The sequence below is a fragment of the Manihot esculenta genome, chromosome 12 (assembly GCF_001659605.2).
Source record: "Manihot esculenta cultivar AM560-2 chromosome 12, M.esculenta_v8, whole genome shotgun sequence".
NCBI lineage: Eukaryota > Viridiplantae > Streptophyta > Magnoliopsida > Malpighiales > Euphorbiaceae > Manihot > Manihot esculenta.
In genome coordinates, this window is record NC_035172.2 from 1,860,333 (window position 1) to 1,882,292 (window position 21,960).

A 21,960-nucleotide genomic window follows, 5' to 3' on the forward strand; every position below is an offset into this window, starting at 1 on the left:
ACTATAATTAATATAAAAAATAATTAATAATTTTTTTATAATATAAAAATTAAGTAATATGTTTTTCATTAAAAAAAATTATTTTTAGTAAACAAATCAATTTATTTCTAAAACTTATAATTACAATTTAAATTTAAAAATTGTTTTAAGTAAACAAATCAATTTATTTTTAAAACTCATATAAAGGGATTTGAGCTGTAATCTTAAGATACATCCGTTGTTTGTGATAGAGAAAGTTTTTTTCTGACACAATGACCAAACACCCTCAGTATAAAGCCATAATTACAGATTTGGCATTTTATGTCTCCACTCTCTGGACTCGATCTGAACTGTACTAAATACCATCACCGCTACTCGGACGGGGAGTGAAAAATAAAAGTGGGTTGCATTTTACAGTTCCATTAGGAGCTAGCTTTCAGTCCGAAGCGAGCCATGGCGGAGCTCAGGCACTCGAGTTCGCTCGGGACTCGAGCTTCCAACTCTCCAATGAAACGAGATGAAGACGCATCTCCTCTAATACACGAAAATGTTACCGATAACGACCATCACCACCACGCTCGCCATCACTTAACCAGAGATCGTGACCGTCCGTTTTGGTCCAATCTACCATTCTTCGGTGACGATCTTAGGGTTTCTCCTTACAATTCTAGGATCTCGTTATTTTTGCTTGGTATTATAGTTCTCGCTGCAGTAATCTCGGTTTTCTCGATCTTCCACCAGTTGGTGAGTTTATGTTATTTTAAACATGCATTTGTGCATAAATAGTTGATCCGTGTTAGCAGCAGTAAAGCAAGCGGAGGTTTATTGAGTTATTATCGATAATTACGTGTTTGGATTGCGGTCTGCAAATTTTTTATGGAGCTGTAAGATATGTTTGATTTGATTTCCTTGTATCCTCTTGTCTATGAGGACTCAATTGGAGCTGTATTTTGTAGAATTTAGTTTCCTAATGTACTGTTTGAGCAGATATTATATGCATTTTGTCAGAAGTTATGAACTTCATGCTTGTTGAATGATGTTGATGTGTTGGTGTTTCTGAAGTTGATATATGCTTGCTGTGTTGGTTCAAGAATGTCATGCAATCATGAATTACTGTTGAATGTTATGATATTATGTAAAATAAAATATGGATTCAACTATGGAAACTAACAATTGCATTTTGGCGTCACTTCTATTTTGTGTATATGTGCTTTTCTTCATCTATTGTTTTATGGCATGCTAAATTGTTGGTCGTCTTGGCCATTAATTTTGAAAGTTCGAAATTTTTTTTTTAATGTTAGTTGTTCAAGTTTACTTTGGAAACTGTGTGAACTTATGGTTTCCGACACCTAAAAGTTAAGTGCTTGCTATAGTTTCTTAATGAAAAGGTCATGCATGCTGCTTGTGTTGAAATTTAGGTAATTGAAACTATGATGCAGAATAGGCGTCTCTCTCTCTCTCTCTCTCTCTCTCCCTCTCTCTCTCTCTCTCTCCCTCCATTTGTATTTGCCATTATAATTTTTACAGTACTAACCTTACTTGGAACTTTTTGTAGAATGCTCCCTACTTGTGTAAAAAAGATGGAATTGTACTTCATTGTCCATATGTAAGTTCTTGGAGGATCAGATATTGTTATTTCTATTTACTATCTTCTCAGTTGGTTTTTTATCTGAACTGTTTGTTGTATTGTTCATTTGCTTCATCTTAGGTTAAGGAACCTGCTTCACTCTGGGAGAATCCATATTCTGCAACCACCTCTTGGAAACCTTGTGCTGAACGCCGCAGTGGTGGAATATCAGGTGATTTACCATAAATTTGAAACAACACTTGGATGATGTTCTCCTCTATTCCATAGTTTTTAGGATCGTATTATTAAAAAAAAAAGATCATTCCATCAACTTGGAAAATTGTGAAGATTGATGTGGTTTATTCTGGGAGTATGTTTCTGCATTCTCTTTGATTAAATGCAGTAATGCACTATCCCTACTCTGTAATTAGTAACTACTCTATATTTCTCTGCACAATAGAAAAAATCTGATATCATAAACTGTATTGATTACAATATCCAAGAAAACTCCCTTTGTTTTCAGGGCATATTGATTTCCTTTGTTGTTTCATTTCTGGAATAACTACTCTATTTGTAGTATAATAATGTTTTAAATAGTTCATAACTTTTCAAGTGCTCTGTTTCATAACTGATCTCTGATTGTGTTATTTGTGTTTAATGAAATCTTATCTTGATTATTTAACAATTATAATTATTCCAGATGTTATACCATGAGGCAGTTTATATAACTTATGATACAATATGGATGGGAATTAAATGAACCTTGGAAGAGCTTACACACTTGTACGACTTTTAGCTTTATATTCTGATTATATCTAATCACACAAAAGAAGTCCCAGTTATGTCTTGTCAGAAAAGTTATGCTTGATATTCGACATGTCTAAATGTTTTAACTTTCTTCCTTTCTCATTGGTCTTGTTTTGGCTTTGCAATTTTTCTTGAACCTTTGCAGATGTTCCACCAGAGAATGAAACAACTGGTTACATATTTATCCATGCTGAGGGTGGTTTGAATCAGCAAAGAATTGCTGTATGGACTTTTCTCCATTTAACTCTTCCTGCCTCTCTTTTATACACACAAGACATTCACACACATATATATAATGTGTCTTCTGTATTCAAAGGGCTGGAAATTTCTTGAACTATTGTTGTTAAACTTAGTCCTGAAGTAAATGTGGATGTAACATGATTTATGTTCTACATCCTAGATTCTGGCACAATATGCCCTTGATTTAGATTGCCCGTTAGCAACATAAGCAGAACTGTAATGCCTTGGTGAAAGGAGAATTTCTGATAACTAGACTTCTGTACCTACTGGGCTATAAGAAGGTATAATGCTTTACATCTTTAGGATGCATTGCGTAGTTCACTAATCACCTTGCTTATATGGGCTCTTCTAAGTGATCATTGTTGCAAACATGGTATTCAGTTGGCCCTATAATATTACAAGCAAAGTTCAAAGTTATCAAAATCAGAATTTCTTGATAAGGTGGTTTGGACTTTCTAATTACTTGTGTTTTGTTTTGGTGATGCCTTCTTAATTCTCTATCTTGGTAATCTGCTAGTCTTTTTTGTCCCATAAGCTTTTTTAATTTTAGCGAAAATTATTTTTCTTTGAAGAATTCTCATAAAAAAATGCTGATTTCTATTTAATTACCTGAAATGAGCTTCATTGTGATTTAATCATAGTGAATTTGCATGTAGATATGCAATGCAGTGGCAGTGGCCAAAATAATGAATGCCACCCTTATTTTGCCGGTGCTGAAGCAGGACCAGATTTGGAAAGACCAAACGTAAGATATCACCATGGGTATTCTGATGCATATATTATTTTCACAGCATATATATTGAGAGCACATGTACTTGCACATGTAAATCTTCTTAACATATGTTCTTTTGACTCTGGGAATTTAAAAATGATGATTTGTTGGAGGAAGTCTGTGCTTCTGATATCTCACGTATTGAATGTTACAAATCTTCAAGAATACCTACTTTTAATAATAATGACACCAGAATATTTTATGATGAGCTCCTGTAACAAGTGTAACCAAAACTTATATTCCTCCTTGTGGGGAATTCCATCAATCAAAATTTTGACTTCATATACACATCAGTTCAAATTGGGTAAGAGTTCTCTCAAGCTGTTTTAGCTCACATTGTTCAACAAGAACTTAAATGCATATGTTTATTTAATACTACTTTTGGGCATGTGCAGGAAATTTAAAGATATTTTTGATGTCGACCATTTCATTGACTATTTGAAGGATGATGTGCGAATTGTTCGAGACATACCTGAGTGGTTCACTGACAAATCAGAATTGTTCTCAAGCATAAGGTCTGATTTATTGCATTATTATTGTTTCTATTTTTGTTTTTGGTTTACATTTCTCTTGGCCCACCAAATGAGACAGGAGCACACTCGTGAATTCCATTGTGTTGCCTTCAGAATTCCTTTTATGAAATTTTTGTTAACTTATGTTGTAGACGAACAGTGAAAAATATTCCAAAGTATGCACCTGCCCAATTCTATATTGATAATGTTCTACCTCGAATCAAGGAGAAGAAGATTATGGCCCTAAAGCCTTTTGTTGATCGGCTTGGGTAAGTTATGAAAGTTGAAATCTGTATGGTTCTATGCTAAAATTTGTCTTCTATTGGAAGAATAAACTTTGGGTTTTCCTTGTTTTTATATTCTTTAGTTTTTGAATTTGTGCTTGATTCAGGTATGATAATGTTCCTCCAGAAATCAACAGGCTTAGGTGCAGGGTGAATTATCATGCTCTGAAATTTCTTCCAGAGATAGAGCAGATGGCTGATTTGCTGGTATCAAGGATGAGGAACCGTACAGAAAGTTCAAATCCTTTTATGTAAGTGAAACTTGGATCTGAAGTTAGCTGAAACATTCTGAGTTTTGTTATAATTCTGAATTATGCTATTAACCATTACTATGGCACAGGGCTCTTCATCTTCGATTTGAGAAAGGGATGGTGGGTCTATCATTCTGTGATTTTGTGGGAACAAGAGAGGAGAAAGCTAGAATGGCTGAATACAGAAAGAAAGAATGGCCTAGACGGTATAAGGTGCAAGTTTTGTAAGCTCTCTGCTTTTGGTTAGAACCATGGTTTTAAATAACGGCCATTACGTTATGTAACGGGTTTTGGGGGGGCCGTTACTCGTTATTCCATTATATAACGGCCCCTCCTGATTTGCAGGCGTAATGGCCATTATGTAACAGTAATGGCAGCCGTTACGCCCGTTACGTAATGGTAATGCCCGTTACCAATAATTAAAATTCTTTTGTCTTTTATCTTTTGCTCTCATTCTCATTTTCATTAGTTTCTACACTTTTCAGTAACTTCAAAGACTATATTTTTTAAGTTTTCTCTTCCCTTTCTCTTTCAAATTTCAATCTTCCTGCATATTTCTCATATAAACTTAAATCCATTATAAACTACTCTATTTCCGAGCTTATTTCTTCTAAAAAGTTAGTTAAATTTTATCTATTTTAGTTTTTAATTGTTGTTTTTTTTCCTCTTTTTTTTGTAAGTTTTTGTGGATTAAAGTGTTAGTTTTGAATTAAAATTGTACTTTGAGCTATTAGTTTACTCGATCTATAAAGATTATGTTGATTTTTCTTATTTTAAACTATATGATGTTTAACTTAAATTAAATAATCTATATTTTATATGTTTATGTTTATTATGCATTTGTATACATTGTTCTAATTAAATCTAATCAATATCATTTTCTTTATAAACTTTGCAAATTTTTTAAAAAAATTTGCGTAACGCCAGCCTGTTACTGTTACATTACGGCCGTTATAGGTCTGTTTCCGTTACCCGCAACCACGACTGTGATTTAAAACCATGGTTAGAACCCAAAATGAACGTGTATGTCATGTGCTTTTTGTTGATCCAATGTGCAGAATGGTTCCCATCTATGGCAACTGGCATTGCAAAAGCGGAAGGAAGGACGGTGCCCTCTTGAACCTGGGGAGGTCGCAGTTATTCTTCGAGCAATGGGTTATCCTAAGGAAACTCAGATTTATGTAGCTTCTGGCCAAGTTTATGGCGGACAAAATCGGATGGCTCCATTGAGGAACATGTTTCCAAATCTGGTAAGGTCTTCTAGTCCTTGATTATCACTTATTTAAAAGCATTGCTACACAGTTTTTCATTTATAAATTGCAGTTAGGATGAGTGATATGTGCAGGTAAGCACCGTATGTTTCTATTTTGTATTGCATTAGCCTTCTCTGTGCAGATGGAATAAGAAATCATTTGCATGAATCTCATTTTGACATTTTTGCTGCACATGGCACTGATAAGTAGCTTTAAAAATGAAACTTGTGTCTAATAGGATGGCTTCTGTAGCTTACTTTGTACATTTAATTTTGACCCCTATCTCATTAATCTTCCAAAGATCACCAAATGAAGGGAAAGGAAAAGAACATTGTTTTGGTTGCTGTCTGAATTATCTTGGCGCATAAACTGGGGGGATACCATTAAATGTAGACCTGTCTATGGTTTTATTTATGCGGATACCATTAAATGTAGACCTGTCTATGGTTTTTGTTCGGATCTGAACTGGACTGTTCTAACCTGGGACAATATGGAGCTAGATCACTCTCTCTCTCTCTCTCCCTCTCTCTCATTCCTTTTGAATCAAACTGGAATCTTAGTTATTAAAGGCTCAAGGTATGCTAAGATGCAAAGGATCTTGGCCTCTTGGGCAAGGTAAGGCTCAGAAAAAAAAATCAATAAAAAACAATTTTAGATGATCAAGAAACAAGACCTAAATAACATGATAATATTTATTTTCTTTAAAAATATATGGAATATAATCAAGAAATAAATTACTTATATAATATGTCTTTCTTTAGAAAAAAAAAAAGAAGAAAAAGCAATTTCACAATAAATTACTTACATATCGTTGTTAATTGTATTTAAGAAGGATAGTTTCAGATAAATTAGAAATAAAGGAGTCCAAACAGCAACTAATAAAGAAATATAGTAAGATAATATTAAAAACAACGTATGAGAAAGATTAAAAGCGACTAGTTATAACTGGTAATACTAATTTCAAAAACATCTTAGTCATCAATATTGGATTCTAATAGATCATTAATTCTTGAATGAGGGTTTTATTTTTTCCCTCTTTTGGGATCAATGGAAATACTTGTCGGAGTATGGAGATAATGGTTGTGTTTTCCTTGATTCTTCCGCTTTGAATAAGGCACACTCCTAAGCGAATAGCGGTTTAGGGTTAGAGCTTGATGAATCTCGAGTCTGAAGGGTGCCTTTACTAACTATCATTGAAACCAGCTTTTTCCTTCTCTAAAGAAGGGGGGGAATTTTCAATCATCGGATTGTATCAAAATGTGAACTGACTGACCCAAACTGGTGGCATACTTCTGTATAGTTCTTTTGCTTAAAGTTTTGTTTATTTGTTTCTAACTGTATTGAGACTATATAACAGGTAACAAAGGAGGAGCTAGCTACCAAGGAAGAGCTGGATGGTTTCAGGAAGCATGTAACGAGCTTGGCAGCCCTGGACTTCTTGGTTTGCCTCAAGTCTGATGTTTTTGTAATGACGCATGGAGGCAACTTTGCTAAATTGATAATCGGGGCACGTAGGTACATGGGTCACCGTCACAAATCCATAAAACCAGACAAGGGGCTAATGTCTAAATCTTTTGGAGACCCTTACATGGGATGGGCCACTTTTGTAGAAGATGTGATTGTTACCCACCAAACACGAACTGGGTTACCTGAAGAGACATTCCCTCACTATGACCTTTGGGAAAACCCTCTGACTCCTTGCATGTGTAAAGCTTGAACACATGGATTTCTAGCTAGAAGTTTTCACTAATTTATTTCAAGGATCGTGTCTATATAGAAGCTACATTTCATTGTTTGAGAAACTAATTCTTGTACTTAGAAGAAAGAAATTCAGAGTTGGAGAGGAAGGTTGTCTTGTAACCATTTGTATTAGCATTCTCTTTGCTGTGACTGGAGTTGAGCAGTTTTGTCTCCAAAACAATAGATAAAGTAAAGCTGTTGCATTAGACAATTTGATCATTATTGTGTATCATTCGAAATTATGTACAATTTATCTATATTATGTATAAAAATGAGAATAGCATAATAAGAGTACGAAAACAATGCATGATCATTTGTATTATAATATTGAAGAATTAAATTTAATTAAATATATTTTAAATGAAAAAAAAAAAACAGACGTTCATTTTGGGATTATAAATCTAGTCAATCTAGTCCCAAGGTTGGAAGGTTATTGAGGTTGATAGCATATAATAAACCTAAGAATAAGAGAAGAAAAAGAAGTTGTGTGAAATAAATTATTAGCATTATTGGTGCAAAGACAAAACAGTGAGATTCACTATTGAAAGTCACTGATATTGCATCCCAAAAACAAGTTCTCCAATAGGTGAACGCTACTGTTCATGTCATCATGCATGATGGTTGCCTGGCTGCTACCATTTTCAATTGAAAAATTAGAAAAATCATTGCAAAATTTTCAATTATTTGCCTTTTGAAAATTGACCCAAATGTTTGTTAATGCCAGGAAGAAAGATTGTTCGATATTTCTTTGTCATCTTTTGCCAATTACAAAGGTTATGTGTGGGGGATTATGTTAGTTATCATAACACAAGGATCTTTGTTCTCCCTTTTTAACTTTTATTAATTAATATAATTATTTTAAATCCCATATAATATGGTTATCAAGCATGCATTTCCCATTTCATTGGTCATAATTAATTTCCCATTTTGTTATTTTTTATATATTTACCAAGATGAGGTTTATATAATAAAAATTAAATAATTTCAGTTCATATTGTTGTTAAGTATATTGATGGATCAAATCTGGGTTGGATTTGAATTTTTAGAATTTACTCTTTGAGATCCTGATTTAGAATATGCTTTTGCATTTCGATTTCAATTTTTAATTTAATTATTATGTGAATTTACTTTAATTAGTTTATATTTCATCAAGCAGTTTAATATATGGAAGTCAAGATAAGAAAAATATTTTTATTCATTAAAAATTAAAAAGTATTCAAATTAGATAATATGTTATTGCCAATAAATAAGCTTTGAATTAATTGTTTAATTTAAAATTCCCATTTTAATTAATTATTTAATTAATAATGTTTTTAATTTTAAGAAATATTATATTTTTATGAATGGTTATATTTTAATTATATAATTAAATGAGAAACTATCACTCACTTATTTAAGAAGAAATAGAAAAAATATTTAAAATTATAGTATAAAAAGTCTAAAATATATGATAAGAAAACATAAATAACCATAAAGTAAAGGACCAACGTGCAATTGTGAATTTAATTCCACAAATTTTGGCGGGCTGTCGCATCAGAATTCTGAAGCTGGATGCCGTGTCTCTCCTTGACTGCTCTTTCTATAAATATCCCATGCACTGATTAACCACTACTATCTTCTCCCTCTGAAACCAGAAAGAACTCGCAGTTTTAAGGATCCATCCTCTTCTTCGCCTCTGCAATCTTTTCTCTCATCAATTTCTTTTGATTTTCTCTTACTTTCTCTCAATCCAAACATGACAACCTTCAAAATACCAACTTTCTTGCCCTTCTCAAAACTCTCTGTACACAATAACCCCAATCCTGAACGTAGAAGGATATTTTATTTGTGTCTATCTTTGAATCACACTATCAACTCGTTAACCTTGAATTTTAATTGTAAAAGGCATAGCGCTTCGGTTTCTTGTTCTGCGGCTATCCATGCTCCTGTGGCGACCACCGCTAGAGCCGAGGTCACTGACGATAGGATTCAAAGGCTCGTTTCTGAATTCGAGTCTCTTAAAGAGCCGATTGACCGGGTGAAGCGGCTTTTAGATTACGCCGCCCGTCTCCCTCCATTTGATGAGTCGGCTCGCTTGCCGGGAAACCGAGTCATGGGTTGCACGACTCAGGTGTGGCTAGAAGCGAGAATGGATGAACATGGAAGAATGAGATTCAGAGCCGATAGCGACTCGGAGATAACCAAGGGTTTCATTTCCTGCTTGATTTGGTTGCTTGATGGCGCGGAACCCGGTGAGGTGGTGGCGGTGAAGTCGGAGGATTTGGGGGCACTGAATGTGGGCTTGCATGGTAAGGCCCAATCGAGAGTGAATACTTGGCATAATGTATTGATCAGTATGCAGAACAGGACTAAGGCTTTGGATGCGAAGCGAAAGGAGTTGCATTTGGAGCAGTCACTTGTGGTTGAAAGTTTTGCTCAAGCTCAGGTGGGTAGAAATTTCTCCTCCCTCTTTGAGTTTTGTTTATTATTTATTTGATTTTTGTCCCCTGACGATCACATAATTCTGAGTTGGTTTAGTTTTATCCATGCAGTTGGGTATCAACTGTGCATAATATTGCTGACATGCCTTGCCAACCCTTCTAACAGGTGGTAGATGCTTTACTCAGCATTTAATTGTAATGGAATAAATATCATATTTAGTTTATAAACCTCATGTAGTTTCACAAATTTAATATTATGAAATAGAAAACCTATGTTAGTTTATATTGGGTTTCATTGGGAATAGAGCTTCCATCAATCTATCAATGTTTCAAGTCATTTGCATGATTTCAAAAAATCATTCATCTATGATGTGCATTGAACTTTGAATTTGCAATCTATCCTCCATGTTTGGAGCTAAGACTTATGTTGCATAGTAGTTATCTCTGGCTAGCCAGCTTTGGGAAAAAACAGTGTGTTTATACGACCAATCAAAATGTTACTCTGATTCATATAACATTTTCCTCTTTACAGCCTTCACTAGTTTCAGTTATATTAAAACTGTTAAGGATTTGTGTTGGCTAGTGATTCTGCATTTTACTCATGTTCATTGTGTATTTAGTTTTGGCACTAGTTCAAAGGGATGCATTGGAGAATCTGTTTCCCTCTGCTTTCAGATTCTGCAAGAGTTATCCTAATATTAAATGGTTTTTTAGTTCCTATAGGTAAGTTCTTTTGGGGAAAACGAAAAAATTTAAAGTTTTCTGGCACATGCTCAGAACAGCCCATTATGTCTATACTGTTTTCAGCTTGAACTACTTCAGTCATTTTAACAATCTAGGCAAAGAAACAGCTCAGATGTCCTGGTACTTTTCCCAGTATTGTGAATTTTCCCCAGTTGATACCTTTTCTGAATCTGAAATATGGCCCATAGCTTTCTTGCCATCATCCTTGATGAAATGTTTGCATAATGAATCTATATTTACCGGAGTAAACTGCTACTTAGCTCAATGTTCACTCTTTTCCCCATATCAGATTAAATATCTGCCTTCACTCATGGTATAGTAATTTAAGAACTAATATTGTGTTTTAACCATATTGCAGTTCATATATTTTCAAATTCTTTATTACATTTTTTTCTTTTTCATTTTTTTGCTTAGTGACGTGATAAAATGCAGGTTACCAACAAAGTGGAAATGGGAAGTAGAGTCTAGGAATGGGAAGGCATGCAGATGGCCTTTGTTACATGCCACAGGAGAAGAAGAGATGAGATTCTGTATAGAAGGTGCGGACTGTAACTAGTTAGCAGGTGGTTAGGAGAAGTGGAGAACTGAAGTTGTTGAGTGAGTTGGAGAGTGACAGGAACAATTACTAGAGATGTCTAAAGCTGTATAAATAGCAGATGTTTTAACTAGAGTAACTATTCCAGAGTCATTAATGAAATTTCACTGTCTTCTCTCTAATTTCTGTCGATCTAATTCTCTCCTTCTCTTCGTCACCTCACTCTCTTTCTGTTCTTTCTTATTCTGTTATATTAGATCAGTTAGGTTCTGACCTGCTCTGGAGCTGCAAAGTAGTTCTTCTGAGTTGCACTGATGTCAACATTCACGTTTCTTTCTCTCTTTTTTTTCCTCTCATTCTTCTTTCTTCTTGGCTGATATTTCTTCCCTTTCTTATCAGTTGATACGTGCAACAAAAAGAACAGAGGCGGCGAAGTGAAAGATTCCGCCAAAGTCAGTTAGGTTAGATTGATTGAGACACGTATAAAGAGCTTATTGATTTAACTGCAGCATGTGTGTTTGCATGTCTTTATTGCAGCAGCTAGATTGAGTTTATATATATATGTATATAGAAACAGTTAGTTTTTCTGATAAATCAAAAACCTTTTTCCTTTTTCTCTCAAACTTCATACATCTTTCCTCTGTTTCTTTTTCCGCTTTTCCTGAGAATTCTTCCCTTCTTTTCCTTTACTTTCTTCTTTTCTTCGTGATAGATCCTGTTTCTTTTTCTTCTTTGTTTTTTTCTTGTTTCTTCCTCTATAACCAGAATCTTTTTCCAAAGTCTATGATGTATCAAGAAACTTGTGAATTATTTTCTCTTACTCTTTGTGCTCTATTTTCCCTCTCTTTCTCCCTGTTTTCTCTTTCCTTTCTGTAACTACCAAGAACATGTTCTCTTTCTTCTGTTTTCCATTCTCTTCTTTCATCAGCTGGAATTGTCGAGAGCTAATTCTCCACTTCTTCCTTGTATTTACTTTTTGTAATTCATCAATTACAGAGCTTCGCAAGCTTCTTTCCTGTTTTGTACTGCAATCCTAAGGAGATACTAGCTTAAACCTTCTACAATCAGTCTATATGGAACTACAACCTTGGCAAAAAAATGTCCTGCTGGATCTACTTGAAATTATTGAGAGGTACATTCAAAGACAAGAAGAGCTGGTGGGAAAAATTGGAATTGGGAGATTCAATGCAAATAGAAATGGGAAATGTTGCAACCTTTCAGTAATGAAGGACTGACAGAAGTGTATTAGAATCTGGACCATTCTCGGAGCCTATCGAAGAAGCTGATTATAGATCTTGCAATTCAAGATGATGATGGAGCTAAATTGAACACTTGCAATTCACTACAATATATGCAAAAAGATTTATTGAATTAGATTTTCAGTAGAAAGAGATATTCATAAGATAAGAATTAAATATCTTAATAGTTGCTATTGTCGCAGTAAATATCCCAACGATGAAAAGACAAAGAATGTTGAAGGATGCGATAAAAAATAATAAAATCAATTTCAAATAATAGAGTGGAAGTCAATTTCTGTGGCAAGTTTTATATCAATAAAAAATACATGAGCCTCACTTACTGTACCATGCATGACTTATTCAACAGTATTAGTGAAATAATTGCAATAGCAACATGTAAAATCCTTGTCTTTCTAAGTAACATAATAGTTTAAGTTCAAAACTTTTCAAATGAAAAAGACACTATAGGATTGGGAAGAGCTGGAAAAACACCCTACCACACCAAATTAAACTTATTTGATGCTTAGCACTTTCTTCCAAATCAAAATTTTCATTTGGTAAAAAATATATATATTGGATTAAATTTAATATTTTGTTTTATAAAACATTTTCTATTTTTTTAATGATCCAGTGTTACAGCTCCTAGTTTCCAAAATAATCCTGACAGTAGAATTCAATAATCTCCAAAATCACAGTCCACGTAAAGTGGGTCACACCAGTACACGAAAGCTCTCCTCACAGTTCACACACAGCCTTCCATCACCCAACTGGAAGAAGCAGTAACACCTATCCAGCAGATGCATCGTGACCACCATTCTCATCACCCGCGCGTGATTGTAACTCCTCGCAGCCTCGTCACTCTATCCGTATTATTCTTAATAAATGAATTTAAATTTCTTTAATTTATTATTATTTTTCTGGTTCATGAAAAAAAGAAACGAGGCAGAACCAAAACCAACCCTTGCACACAGTGACCTTCCCTTCTTCTTCGCATGTTCTCGGAGCTCCGGCTCCCTTAACGGAGCCCCAGCTCGTTGCCTATCCAACATCTCCATATTCTCCGATTGCATGTGCTAACGATCTCTCCATTTGTTCCTTTTCCTTTATCAGATCTTCAATTTCATTTTCTGTTTTTATTTTAAGCAATGTCAAAGGCATGGGGCTCCATCGGCGATTGGGCCTCCGATGTCGAGCGTGAGGAGCAGGAAGCGGCCGCTGAAGCCGCGGCTTCAGCAACTTCCGGCGCGTCAGCTGCGTCTCAGAACTTCCCCAGCCTCCGAGAGGCTGTCACTGCCAAGCCTAAGAAGAAGAAGATGTCTCTCAACGAGTTCCACACCTCCTCAGGTGGCTTAGGTGGCGGTCGCGTGGTAGAAGCGAAAGGCTTGACTCCTGACGAGATGATTCGGCTCCCCACTGGTCCTAAGGAACGTTCCGCTGAGGAAATGCAGTACGGCCGTCTCGGTGGCGGATTTTCCAATTATGGAAGAACAGGTCCGCCCCCGGGCCGTATGCGTGACCGTGATGACACCGATGGCTCTTGGGGAGGTGGTAGAAGGCAGTATGGTGGAATTGATGAGGAGCGAAGGGGTCCGCCTCCTAGGGTTTCCGACTATGATCAGCCCTCGCGAGCTGATGAGACTGATAATTGGGCAATGACGAAGAAATCCCTTCCTTCGGTTGATTCTGGCCGCCAAAATCGTTACGGTTCACTCGGCGGCGGCGGCGGCGGCGGTATGGGAGGTGGTTCTAGGGCTGATGAAGTTGATAATTGGGGCACTGCTAAGAAACCACTTCCTACTAGATCTTCTACTTTTGGTTCTGGTTTTCGTGATTCCGGACCTGACCCTGATCGGTGGAGAAGAGGAGGAAATCGAGAACCGGAGCAGGAGAGGCCTAGATTGATTTTAGATCCGCCGAAAGCTGATGTAGGTGCTAATGAGATTCCTAAAACAAATAGGTCAAATCCATTTGGGGCAGCGAGGCCGAGAGAAGAGGTGTTGGCGGAGAAAGGTTTGGATTGGAAAAAGCTTGAGATAGAGATAGAAGGTAAGAAGACAAGCTCACACTCGAGCAGGCCTACCAGTTCACATTCAAGCAGGCCTTCAAGTGCACATTCTGCCAGGTCAGAGGGGCCGGGGCTGCAGCAGGGGTTAGAGAATGTAATTTCAAAGCCAAGACCAAAGGTGAATCCCTTTGGAGACGCAAAGCCTAGGGAAGTGCTATTGGAGGAAAGGGGTCAGGATTGGCGGAAGATTGATCTTGAATTGGAGCATCGCAGCAATTCCATTGACAGGTCTGTATTTTGTGAAGGTTTTCAATTGGTGTTAGTGATGCATGTTGGAGGCAAACTTTTTGAAAAGCAATGTTGATGTCTTCCTTGCCTTGATTACGATGCATTGACGGCAATGCTTAAATGCTTAGCGTGCTTATCAGATTTCCATTGAATTGGGTAGTTTAGTTATCTTTTGAATATATTTTGGGGGGTTGTAGCACATATAGCTATCTATGATTCCATAACAATAGTTTGAGGTCCATTCCTATGATTTAGGGCTATTAATAAGATGGATAAAATGCTATAATCTTGTAGCCATAATTATAATGGGTGGATTTTTTTTTCCCTTTCAGCTCCAGTTTTGACAACCTTGTAGTTGTTCAGCACACTAGTGTATTAATTACTCGATGTTGATTGTTATCTCTTCATGTAGATCATTACTGAAGTGGGAAATCTATGAATATGGTGAGAGATATCTTGTAGAAGTTTGCTAGGCCAAAATTTTTATTAGTTTTCTGTTGGAATAGGCAATGAAGAGGCTGCTTCTGCAAAAATTGGTAGCAATTGAACTCTTCACTTGCATGGTAGTGAAAATAATACATTACTATAATTTTATATCTTTTTCTTAAATTTTCTATGCAGTTATTGTGTTAACTATTGTTGAGGGACTCCAAATCTCTAACCAATACTTTTGGGTTTTATGCCTTGCATCCTTTCTTATTATTACATGTGCATAGTTTCTTAAAGGCGCAAGGCGTACTGAGGTGTTGTGAAGGAGCCCCAGAGCCTAGGCATAAAGGGTAGCATGCACTTGAGTGAGGCGAGCCACAATATATATATATATGTGTATATATATATGTGTGTGTGTATGTATATGATAATTATCTATATCTATATCAATCCCATATAAAATAGAACATTCAAATAGAGAAGTAATAATATTAATGCAATTCAAATAAATAAGACTAAATTATACTAGGTATATGATCATACTATTTTCCAAATTTTAATTAGTAAATCACAATCGCTTTCCAGAAAATTCTTTAATTTCTTCAAATTAAAACACAATTGCTCAAAGGTCAGAAATCATTTAGGAGCACTCGCATATGCACCCTGCCAACCGCAGACTAGTAGAGAAGTCCAACTGTCCAATTCTAAAAGAAAAGAAAAAAACAATGCATCAATTATAGTATCCTTTTTTAAAATAGGGCCAAAACTGTGGAACCTTTTAGAGAAATTGATTGGAAAATTGAGGAAAGCTGAAAGAAAAGAAGGAATCAAAGAGAAAGAGGAAAATCCAAGTGGGTGGCGTGGAGAAAGGAGGGAAATAAGAAGGAAAGAAACAAAAAAATGTGACAAACCCAGTTTAATTGCAGATATTATGACACAGCAGCTAGCAGCCCAGCACCAAAAAATCTAAGAGAAAAAGGAAAATCCAAGTTGGTGGGAGAGACAGAAGTCAGAAGGGAAGGAAGAAGAAAAGAACGAAGAAAGTGACGTACCTAGTTCAGTTGCAGGTATTATTCTGCAGCAGCTAGCAGGTCCAGCACCCACCGTTTTCTTCTCTCTGCTGATGGTTAGGCTTGAGAGGCAGAGAACCCCTTTTTTTTTGTTCTGGATCTTCATCATTCTATGTATTGATTTAACATGACTACAGAAATGTGATATTTATGTAAATGATGCTATCTCTGGCCTTTTTCCCACTCATATTTTTGTTATTGCTCCTTGATGCTAGGAACAATGTTGCTGGTGAAACATTCATATTAAGATTAGTTTGCATGTGGTATTACCTTCATTATTGTTTGAATGATCAGGCTTCTGTTAGCCTAGCTTGTTGATTTAGTGGCTTATGATTGAAAACCTTGCTTATTTAATGTGCTGATTGGTCTTGGGTCAGAAGGTCAGCAATTTATGGGGTTTTTTTTTTCATTTTTTGCCGTTCCTCCTCCCTTCTCCTTACATTTTGTGGTTCTTGAGTTGCAACTTCTTCAAGTCTTATATTCATGTGGGCTTTTGATGAAATTTATATTGAAGCCCCATGTAGGTTTGAAGCCCCATGTAGGTTTTGGCCCTTTTTCAATGTATTTTCTTAGTTATTTTAGCTTGCTCATTTTGTTACTCCTTTTGTGGTTGTGTTCATCACTTCTTCAGTTGAGCTATTTCCACAAGCGCATATTGATGCAATATATTGGTTCTGTCCATGTAATATATGGCCCCCATGTAACACAATTTCCTATACTTGCTCGTATGACAACCTAAGCTAGTACATTTACTATCCCCGGTGCCTTTTTTCCTTTAAGCACCTTGCTGGAGTTTTTTAGCTTTGAACATCCTCATGTGATTCTCCATTTTGGCTTATTGGATTGGTTTTCTACTGATGTTTGTAGATGCATTCTAATTGTTATTTCTACCCATTGGCTGATCAACAATGCTGCCTGTCACATAATCTTTTTATTTTGCTTTCTAACAAAAATTGTTTCAGGCCTCTAACAGAGGAGGAGAAATTATTAAAAGAAGAAATAGAACATTTAAAGAAGGAGCTCCAGAAAGAACTTACAGTCAAAGGTAATGGGGAATATCAGCAAGAGCCAGCTGATGAAGACCCTAATTTACAAGGCATATTATCTCAGAAAGAGCAGGAATTAGAACAACTCACCCGCGGTTTAGATAACAAAGTTCGATTTGGTCAGAAAGCCATTGAAAGGCCAGGTTCTGAGGCAGGGAGGGCTGCTACTAGTTCCTCTGAGAGACCATCTTCTCGATCTGGGTCTTTTGATGAGTCTAGAAGCATGGAGTATGCGGATAGGCCTAGATCACGTGGTACACAAGACACATGGACAAGGCCTGGTGATGACCGAAGAGCATTTCAAGTTGGCAGGGAAAGAGGATTTCTTCATAGCAGAGACTTTGACAGGTAAAATTATATTAGTATTGTTTTGTCTCCTATAATTATGCTCCTTCCTTTCCATTCTGGTTAAGGATGATAGCCTGTTCCCATACTTTTCATTTTTGGACCTTTTAAGACCTTGTGAATTGTAGAGAAGCCCAAAGTATACCTATAAAATAATCATCTGTGCAAGACTGCAAGGGGTTTGGATTCAATATCCTGGAGCCATTTAAATTGTTTGAAGTAGTGTTTTTGCTATTGCAGTGCATCTCCTAACATAAGCAAAGAAGTTAATCCTCCTTTCTGGGGTTGGGGGGTGGGTGTTGGGGATTGGCCCTTCGCCTAATCTACAGTTATCTTCCTTTGTGCCTATTCAACTAGAACTTCAAAATTCTCTTTATCTATGAGGTAGTTTTTTGCACTTGACACAGTCGATTTCAGAGCTCCAATGCTCTTTAACCCTTAGGCTTTGGGGCCACAACCTGCTAGGACAGTGGCTAAGTTCTGGGAAGAACAGGTTATTAGCTGCAATTCAATTGCTATAAATGGATCATGGAAAAAATGGTTATGAACATAGTTAGAACATTATTGGATTTTTTTTTTTGGAAACTAAGATCATTTCGTAAAATTCTGAAGTTTGTTTGTTTACTTGGAATTTAATGTTTTGATTTTGCAATGTAGATACAAGTGATAGACAATCTCTGTTTCCATCTCAGTCAATAATTTTTGTTTTTCCTTCTGAAAGGTTAGAGGCCTATATAAATATGAAAGAGTCCAATGGCCAGTGACAAATACCTCGAACATAAGTTGACAACCAAAAATAACCCTCCACTGCCCATGCCCCCCCCCCCCCCCCAAAATAAATAAATAAATAAATAAATAACTAATGTTCCAATGTGCTATCTTCAGACAAAAAAGCACATTAATTACTCTTCTGACATGAGTTTGAAGAGGGGAATGCTTCGCTTGTTAGTGCCATGCAGCCGTTTATAAGCTTGCTTTGGCTTCATGGTATTTTGTTGTGCAGATGCATTTAAGGGTAATGCATTCTTATTTAAAACCTGATCTTATTCTGTATAGATGATGTGTTTTGTGAGGTTGTCAGGGTAAAATACTAAAAGTTATCTTTACTGAATGTACGGTTTTGTTAGCTTTTTTAATTTGTTTGCTTGGAGGTTCAGAATAATTATTGTTGTAATAATATGTTTCCCGCAATGTGCATATTCTTCCTTTGTCTGTTAAAAGGAAAAAGAAAAATCCCTAATGCTAACTACATTTCCTGTTTGGTAGGTCAAGGTCAAAGGAGAGATGGTGAGCGACTGATACTGCTGATCCATCGAGTTCTTATTCCAGCATTTGATTCGTTGAGCCAAATAATGTTTTGCCTCACTCTCTGTCTGACTCTTTTTAATTGTTCTCTTGTTTTTTGCTCTGGTAAATGGAGCGAGGATAACTGAGTAGTAGCATTGGAACACTTGCGTTAATCTATTGTTTCATTTTGAAACACTGTACAATTGCATTCCCCCTTCTTTGGTCTGTTTTGAAAGGAGCCTGTATTATTTGGTAGGGACTCTTAAATTTTAATGAACAGGTGAACAGAACACCATTGGACTTGCTAGTTTATTTTTGTAATGATCATCTTGATTGTTACACAGCTATTGCTTCTGTTATGGATACGAGGAAGCTGCTTTGATTGATGCAGTTTATTTGCGTTATTATTGTCATCTTCCTTCCCATTTTATTGGTTGTGGTTGGATTAGCCACAATCAACAGAGGGCTACTATTGTGTTATTATTTGTGTAAAAGAGGCTCAAAATTATAATAATCTTTATTTTGTGTTATTATTGTCATCTTCCTTTCCGGTTTATTGCTTGTGATTCAGTCAACTTGTTTCTTACACTCCCCTTGGATAGTTTATAAGGGAGAATGGAGAAGAATTAAAAAATATACATATTTTTTCTCAACTTATTTTCTCTCCCTTCAATTTTTCCTAGTTTGTTTGCTTAATTGCTCCAGCACAATTTTTACATTTGCTTGATAAATGGGCGAGTTTGAGTTTTTTACTGTTCAGTTGATTTGGATTCATGACTGAGTTCACTAGATCTAACTACTAATTTACCCTTGAAGTTAGATCGCTCAATAGCAAAAATTCTGAATTTTCATTATAATAATGTACACTTGTGCATAGCAGAATATTAAAATAAATTATTATGTAATAAAAAAACGCTCAATAGCAAAAATTCTGAATTTTCATTATAATAATGTACACTTGTGCATAGCAGAATATTAAAATAAATTATTGTGTAATAAAAAAAAAGTAATACAAAATTTTAAATTAAATCTGTCCTTCTCGCATAGGGTGTATAGTCAAATCTCTTCTTTCAAAGCAGTACTCTTCTGTATTGAAATTTAAGTTTCTTTCCTTGTTAAAATTAAAGTAAAGGGTCTGATTTCTTTCTTGTCTGGTTCATACAATGTTGAAATTTCAGCAACATATGCTTGTTTGACTGAAGGGTGTGGGTGAGAAGCAACAGGAGACCTCCATGAACTCTACAGGACTTACTAACAGTATCAGCGAAAGATGGAAGAGTCCCTGGAGAATCAGCAAAACTGTTGCCATATCAATGGCGATTGGAATCATTCTGCTTTCTTCTTCATTGCTCGTCTTCTCTCCATCAAGTGCTTGTCAGGTTCCAGCAATTTACAACTACGGAGATTCGAACTCTGATACAGGCAGTGTCTCAGCAACCTTCGGACGTCTTCCTTCTCCCTTCGGCGAGACTTTCTTCGGCAAACCTTCTGGCCGGTGTTCTGATGGGCGTTTAATAATTGATTTTATAGGTTAGTTGAAGCAACTAGTTTTTGCAAGATTTGAAGACTTTGTCAGCAACATGAGCTTAATAGAGTGGACTTTGCAGCTGTGGAGCTGGGGCTGCCATACCTGAGTGCATATCTTGATTCTATTGAATCAGATTTCAGACATGGAGCAAATTTTGCTGCCAGTGGATCCACCATTCAACCTGTGGATGGAAAATTGTTTGATGCAGGGTTTAACCCATTATCTCTCAGCATACAGCTTTCACAGTTTCAACAGTTTAAAGACCGAACCATTGAGTTGTATACACAAGGTTAGATGGCCAAGAAGTTTGCTTAAGCAGGTCACCTTGTGAGTAGACATTTCTTTATCAGGTTTAGTGTAAATCTGTGTTCTGATTGTTCAGATAGAAACTTATGGAGACAAGGCCGCCTCCCAAGGCCAGAGGACTTCTCCAAGGCACTTTATACTTTGGACTGTGGGCAGAATGATCTTCATTTTGGGATTACGTCCATGGGAGATGAGGAGAAAGCAGTGGCATCCATCCCCAGTTTAATCAATCAGTTTGCTCTAGCCATAGAGGTACTCTCACTTTCTGTTTTATACATATACACGCGCTCGCGTGCACATCGAGGTTTTTAGAGTAAGGTAGGATAAGGTAATGGAGATTAAGTTAAGCAGAGTTGAGTTTGTCATGTTATAGACTTGCATTTGTCTCAGGAACTCTACCAAGAAGGAGCAAGAATATTTTGGATACACAACACTGGTCCTATCGGCTGCTTGCCCTTTTTTGTCATCAATTATCCTCCAAAGCCTGACAATGCAGACCAAATTGGCTGTGTGAAGTCCTACAATGCAGTGGCTCAAGAATTTAACAAGCAGCTCAAGGGAAAGGTCTCCAAACTAAGGACTCAACTCTCTGATGCAATGCTTATTCTTGTCGATATCTACTCAGCTAAATATTCTCTTATTAGCCAAGCAAAGAAATACGGTAAGTTACACATCCTCATCAACAACATAAACATTCTAATATAACTGGGTTGGTTTAGGCCTATTGGGCAATACTAGCTGTTTTAATAATTGTTAATTGCTTTAATAACTGTTAATTGTTCAATAATATAAGCCATTCTAATTCAATTAAGTTGGCTTAGGCCTATTCGGTAATACTAGTTGTTTTAATAACCGTCAATTGTTCTTGCCGAAGAGAATCTTGATACAAATGAGGCCGTCACTAACTTTTCTATGTGTTAGTGCAGGTTTTGATGATCCCTTGAGTTACTGTTGTGGGCACTATGAGGATTATAGAGTTGATTGTGGGAAGACATTGCAATTGGTGAATGGGACTAATGTCTATGGGGGGTCTTGCAGCGATCCTTCAAAATACATTAGCTGGGATGGGATACATTATACTGAAGCAGCTAACAAATGGGTAGCCAACCGCATCATAGATGGCTCGCTGTCAGATCCTCCAGCACCTCTCATCAAAGCTTGTAGGTAGCCTCTTCTTGCACACTTTTTTAGCTAAAATTTGTCATTGTAATAATGTTCCTGATAAAGTCTTTTGTAAAACAATGATTTGTTCTCAAATGTATTCTAGAATTAATTTCTTAAACTATCTAAATGCTGTGGATCAATGAATGATAA

General features: G+C 36.2%; 4 protein-coding genes across 4 annotated transcripts; all 4 read left to right on the top strand.

Annotated features, from left to right (window-relative positions):
• Positions 1 to 307: 307 nt before the first annotated feature.
• LOC110628346 (protein PECTIC ARABINOGALACTAN SYNTHESIS-RELATED) lies at positions 308 to 7,624 on the top strand. The gene is made up of 11 exons (XM_021774980.2): positions 308 to 723; positions 1,535 to 1,585; positions 1,688 to 1,778; positions 2,499 to 2,575; positions 3,250 to 3,338; positions 3,761 to 3,880; positions 4,030 to 4,146; positions 4,269 to 4,412; positions 4,502 to 4,625; positions 5,471 to 5,662; positions 7,023 to 7,624. The coding sequence occupies exons 1-11, from the start codon at positions 433 to 435 to the stop codon at positions 7,380 to 7,382; spliced, it is 1,656 nt and encodes a 551-aa protein (XP_021630672.1). The 5' UTR covers positions 308 to 432; the 3' UTR covers positions 7,383 to 7,624.
• Positions 7,625 to 9,002: 1,378 nt separating this feature from the next.
• LOC110628347 (sufE-like protein 2, chloroplastic) lies at positions 9,003 to 13,096 on the top strand. The gene is made up of 3 exons (XM_021774981.2): positions 9,003 to 9,830; positions 9,937 to 9,991; positions 11,002 to 13,096. The coding sequence occupies exons 1-2, from the start codon at positions 9,141 to 9,143 to the stop codon at positions 9,955 to 9,957; spliced, it is 711 nt and encodes a 236-aa protein (XP_021630673.1). The 5' UTR covers positions 9,003 to 9,140; the 3' UTR covers positions 9,958 to 9,991; positions 11,002 to 13,096.
• Positions 13,097 to 13,247: 151 nt separating this feature from the next.
• On the top strand, positions 13,248 to 19,216 carry LOC110628624 (eukaryotic translation initiation factor 4B2). The gene is made up of 3 exons (XM_021775399.2): positions 13,248 to 14,635; positions 17,097 to 17,528; positions 18,792 to 19,216. The coding sequence occupies exons 1-3, from the start codon at positions 13,488 to 13,490 to the stop codon at positions 18,814 to 18,816; spliced, it is 1,605 nt and encodes a 534-aa protein (XP_021631091.1). The 5' UTR covers positions 13,248 to 13,487; the 3' UTR covers positions 18,817 to 19,216.
• A 141-nt stretch (positions 19,217 to 19,357) lies between these two features.
• LOC122721378 (GDSL esterase/lipase At3g27950-like) lies at positions 19,358 to 21,960 on the top strand. Its single transcript, XM_043948990.1, has 5 exons — positions 19,358 to 20,342; positions 20,420 to 20,629; positions 20,723 to 20,898; positions 21,037 to 21,307; positions 21,573 to 21,960. The coding sequence occupies exons 1-5, from the start codon at positions 20,045 to 20,047 to the stop codon at positions 21,812 to 21,814; spliced, it is 1,197 nt and encodes a 398-aa protein (XP_043804925.1). The 5' UTR covers positions 19,358 to 20,044; the 3' UTR covers positions 21,815 to 21,960.